Here is a 5,440-nt window from a genome sequence, read left to right as displayed (position 1 = left end):
CTGAATGAATTATAAAAAGTGTCTCAACCATAGCTATTGGTGTTTGAGAAGGTTTTTCTAAATATTAAAGGAGAGGAGCTTAGTCTTAATTAAAAGAAACTTCCTCAGCCACCAATAACTATGGCTAACGATACATTACCTGAAAGTACTTTGTTCAAACTCCTCAACAACGTTCACAGGGAACCTGAGTTGGAACAGAAACATTGAAAGCATTGATAATAGAAGACTAAGCTCCTTATTAATATATATTCCTCCAGTTGCATGTTAAGGTTTTTATTATTTTATTATATTGTAACTTTCTAGCATGGTAGAGAGAGCCCACCTTCTCTGCAGCAGCTTTGGCAATGCTTTCAATGTTTCTGTTCCAACTCAGCTGAGAAGTTTGAACGAAGTATTTTCAGGTAATGTATCTTCAGCCATAGTTATTGGTGGTTGAGAAAGTTTCTTGTAATTATTAAAGGAAAGAAGTTTAATGATAAATGAGATGAATTGAAATACAGAATCAACATTAATGAAAGATAATTTACCACATTTAATTGCATTACAGGAAGTTAACCCAACATATGAGATATGGAAGGACTTTAAAAGAATACGATACTCTTTCCTGTGTCGAGTTATCGACATGTGGAATGAGCTACCTGAATCAGTTATAAAAAGCTAAACAATACTTGAGTTTTAAAAAGGGTCGGATAAATTATGAAAAAGCAATAATCAGAAATATAATTATAAGGCACACATTCACCCACACCTCAACATCATCAAGTGTCAAAGTAGAGATGATGGTGATGAAGGTGTTGATCTGGAGTCACAAGCTCAGCCTCTTCTGGAACATCATCTGTAAGCATTTGAGTCTTATGTTAGAATTAGAAAAAAATGGCAGTTATAAAAAAGTCATCTTGGAAATCCCAATAATCATTCAAAAACCGATAATTAAACAAAAATACTGGTAGAAAACAAAATAAATATCACGATGACAATTTTTGCAAAGTTTTTTATGAATGAATTATAAAAAGCTAAACAGTACTTGAGTGTAAAAAAGGGTTGGATAAATTCTGAAAAAGCAATGATTAGAAATATGGATGCCTTCCCCCCTTTGTTGTGTGTTACCTTTGGCAAGGATGGCAATCAGGTTTCCGACAACTGTTTGTTGGACACTGGCAGTGGCCGGACTTATCTGTCGGGTAAGGTGTTAGAGCCCCTTGGTCCCTTAGCGTCCACTGGACTGGATTGCGAACTTAAATTGACTACCATACTTGGAGACTGTAATAGGCACTTTAGGGAAGTAAAATTGGAGGTGAGTGCTGGATCTCATTCTCCATATTCTCTTCCTGTACTAGTACAGGAGGATTTGGATATATCTATGCACATTGAGGAGTTAGACACTCTTTTAGATGGGTTCCAACGTCATAATTGCCCCCTAGCGGATAGATTTGAGAGAGGCACAAACTTTATTCCAATTCATGGAATAATTGGATTGGATTTTATTCAAAGCTTGGGAACTCTCCAACCGGTTCCTTGTTTGTATGGACAAGCCTTTATTACTCCAACAAGACTGGTTCTGTTTGGTGAGGTGAAGCAGTTCCTTGATTTAGACCATTCTCTGGATGCGAACCCAGAGAGCCTTACATTCAATTCTGTTCTAGCATCAACAGCTGAAGTCAACCCCGCTCACCTTTGTTTCGTGCTGGAGTCACAGAGCAAGTACGAGGATCCACTTAGTGATTTTTTCCCCGACAGTGACGTGCAAAGAGGGTTGGAGAAAATGTTCGGGGTGGAGTCACTGGGAATAACAGAACAAGGATTAACAGATTATGATGAGCGGAAGATTGCGCTCTTCCAACAATCCATCCTGTTTAAAGATAACAAGTATTATGTCCAGTTGCACTGGGAGGAAGATAAAATATCGCGTGTCCCATCCAACCATGCTGTCGCCTTGCGCATATTAGAACATGTAGCGCGAAACCTGGAGAGGAAACAGCTTTACCAGGACTATCTGCAGGTTTTTCAGCAGCAAGAACCGGAGGGTATAATAGAGGAGATTTTTGTGCCTCCTCAGAGATTTAACGAATTTATTTGGATTCCGCATAGACCTATTGTGAAATCGGACCCGACTACGACCACCAAAATTCGGCCAGTATTCAACTGCAGCCTCAAAGTTGGGGACTCTCCCTCTTTGAATGAAGCTACTTACCAGGGAGTAAACTTAACAACTGACCTATTGGATTTGCTACTCACTTTCCGCTCCAATAATAAGGCACACATTCACCCACACATCAACATTGTCAAGTGCCGAAGTAAAGATGATGGAGATGAACGTGTTGAGCTAGTCACAGGCTAAGCTTCTTCCGGGATGTGATTTGTAAGCATCGGTAATGTGTCTTAGGTTAGAATTAGAAAAAATTGGCTGTTATAAAACAGTCATCTAGAAAATCCCGATAATCATTCAAAAATCGATAATTAAACAAAAATACTGGTAGAAAACTACTAAATAAATGTCACGATGACAATTTTTGCAAAGCTTTTTATGCCCAACGATTTTATGGTATCTTTGTTTTATTAAATTGTTAAGTTGAAGTACAGAATAGTTAACAACACATAGGAACTAATCCCCATAAAAAAACTTAGAAAGCAAAACCTGATATGATCCCCCTCTCTTCTCCTTACAATTTAGATATTATTGACTGCTAAATTTACAGATATTATTGACTGCTAAATTTACAGATATTATTGACTGCTAAATTTACAGATATTATTTACTGCTAAATTTACAGATATTATTGACTACTAAATTTACAGATATTATTGACTGCTAAATTTACAGATATTATTGACTGCTAAATTTACAGATATTATTGACTGCTAAATTTACAGATATTATTGACTGCTAAATTTACAGATATTATTGACTGCTAAATTTACAGATATTATTTACTGCTAAATTTACAGATATTATTGACTACTAAATTTACAGATATTATTGACTGCTAAATTTACAGATATTATTGACTGCTAAATTTACAGATATTATTGACTGCTAAATTTACAGATATTATTGACTGCTAAATGATCATGAAGTGGGTGTTGGTTTTATGTTAAATTTCCTCATCCTAAAAACCTTATTTTCATTTTATTCTTTTTGTGGATATTTTAAAGTTGTTGAAATGTAGTAGCCAAAATAAAGTCAACTAAAAAAAAATTAAGGGGTAAGGGTAGATTGTAAAGTCTTACAGCTATTTTTTCTATATTAAGCTTCTTCTAATTGGTAATGGCCATTATATATGTTCATTTTACGTATATTTATAAAGGAAAGTGATCCCCATTCGAAAATTTAAAATATTGCAGAAAAAATTTAAAAAAAAAAAAAAAAAGATTCTCCAACGACAAAATAGGTAATATGGACAGAAAAAAGATCTGGCCAAAAATCTAAATGTCAAATAAAATAATAATTTTAGGAAATTTTTGGTGTTTGTTTCAGACAGAGTCGATCGATTCATTTTAAAAAATATGTCGTTTTAAGCAAAAACATTATTACATTGTAATCTCGAAAATAGTAATATGTTTAAAAATATGTCGTTTTAAGCAAAAACATTATTACATTGTAATCTCTAAAATAGTAATATGTTTAAAAATATGTCGTTTTAAGCAAAAACATTATTACATTGTAATCTCGAAAATAGTAATATGTTTAAAAATATGTCGTTTTAAGCAAAAACATTATTACATTGTAATCTCGAAAATAGTAATATGTTTAAAAATATGTCGTTTTAAGCAAAAACATTATTACATTGTAATCTCTAAAATAGTAATATGTTTAAAAATATGTCGTTTTAAGCAAAAACATTATTACATTGTAATCTCGAAAATAGTAATATGTTTAAAAATATGTCGTTTTAAGCAAAAACATTATTACATTGTAATCTCGAAAATAGTAATATGTTTAAAAATATGTCGTTTTAAGCAAAAACATTATTACATTGTAATCTCGAAAATAGTAATATGTTTAAAAATATGTCGTTTTAAGCAAAAACATTATTACATTGTAATCTCGAAAATAGTAATATGTTTAAAAATATGTCGTTTTAAGCAAAAACATTATTACATTGTAATCTCGAAAATAGTAATATGTTTAAAAATATGTCGTTTTAAGCAAAAACATTATTACATTGTAATCTCGAAAATAGTAATATGTTTAAAAATATGTCGTTTTAAGCAAAAACATTATTACATTGTAATCTCTAAAATAGTAATATGTTTAAAAATATGTCGTTTTAAGCAAAAACATTATTACATTGTAATCTCTAAAATAGTAATATGTTTAAAAATATGTCGTTTTAAGCAAAAACATTATTACATTGTAATCTCTAAAATAGTAATATGTTTAAAAATATGTCGTTTTAAGCAAAAACATTATTACATTGTAATCTCGAAAATAGTAATATGTTTAAAAATATGTCGTTTTAAGCAAAAACATTATTACATTGTAATCTCGAAAATAGTAATATGTTTAAAAATATGTCGTTTTAAGCAAAAACATTATTACATTGTAATCTCGAAAATAGTAATATGTTTAAAAATATGTCGTTTTAAGCAAAAACATTATTACATTGTAATCTCGAAAATAGTAATATGTTTAAAAATATGTCGTTTTAAGCAAAAACATTATTACATTGTAATCTCGAAAATAGTAATATGTTTAAAAATATGTCGTTTTAAGCAAAAACATTATTACATTGTAATCTCGAAAATAGTAATATGTTTAAAAATATGTCGTTTTAAGCAAAAACATTATTACATTGTAATCTCGAAAATAGTAATATGTTTAAAAATATGTCGTTTTAAGCAAAAACATTATTACATTGTAATCTCGAAAATAGTAATATGTTTAAAAATATGTCGTTTTAAGCAAAAACATTATTACATTGTAATCTCGAAAATAGTAATATGTTTAAAAATATGTCGTTTTAAGCAAAAACATTATTACATTGTAATCTCGAAAATAGTAATATGTTTAAAAATATGTCGTTTTAAGCAAAAACATTATTACATTGTAATCTCGAAAATAGTAATATGTTTAAAAATATGTCGTTTTAAGCAAAAACATTATTACATTGTAATCTCGAAAATAGTAATATGTTTAAAAATATGTCGTTTTAAGCAAAAACATTATTACATTGTAATCTCGAAAATAGTAATATGTTTAAAAATATGTCGTTTTAAGCAAAAACATTATTACATTGTAATCTCGAAAATAGTAATATGTTTAAAAATATGTCGTTTTAAGCAAAAACATTATTACATTGTAATCTCGAAAATAGTAATATGTTTAAAAATATGTCGTTTTAAGCAAAAACATTATTACATTGTAATCTCGAAAATAGTAATATGTTTAAAAATATGTCGTTTTAAGCAAAAACATTATTACATTGTAATCTCGAAAATA

At 29.7% G+C, this 5,440-nt stretch overlaps 1 protein-coding gene across 1 annotated transcript; it reads left to right on the top strand.

Moving 5' to 3' along the window:
• Positions 1 to 1,075: 1,075 nt before the first annotated feature.
• Positions 1,076 to 2,338, top strand: LOC145270167 (uncharacterized). The gene has a single exon (XM_080125788.1). The coding sequence runs from the start codon at positions 1,076 to 1,078 to the stop codon at positions 2,336 to 2,338; it is 1,263 nt and encodes a 420-aa protein (XP_079981914.1).
• The last annotated feature ends 3,102 nt before the right edge of the window (positions 2,339 to 5,440 follow it).

The sequence above is a fragment of the Euprymna scolopes genome, chromosome 46 (genome assembly GCF_053919585.1).
Source record: "Euprymna scolopes isolate OS-2025 chromosome 46, ASM5391958v1, whole genome shotgun sequence".
In the NCBI taxonomy this organism is placed as follows: domain Eukaryota; kingdom Metazoa; phylum Mollusca; class Cephalopoda; order Sepiida; family Sepiolidae; genus Euprymna; species Euprymna scolopes.
Note: the sequence above shows the minus strand (reverse complement) of the source record. Positions and strands in the feature narration are given on the sequence as shown.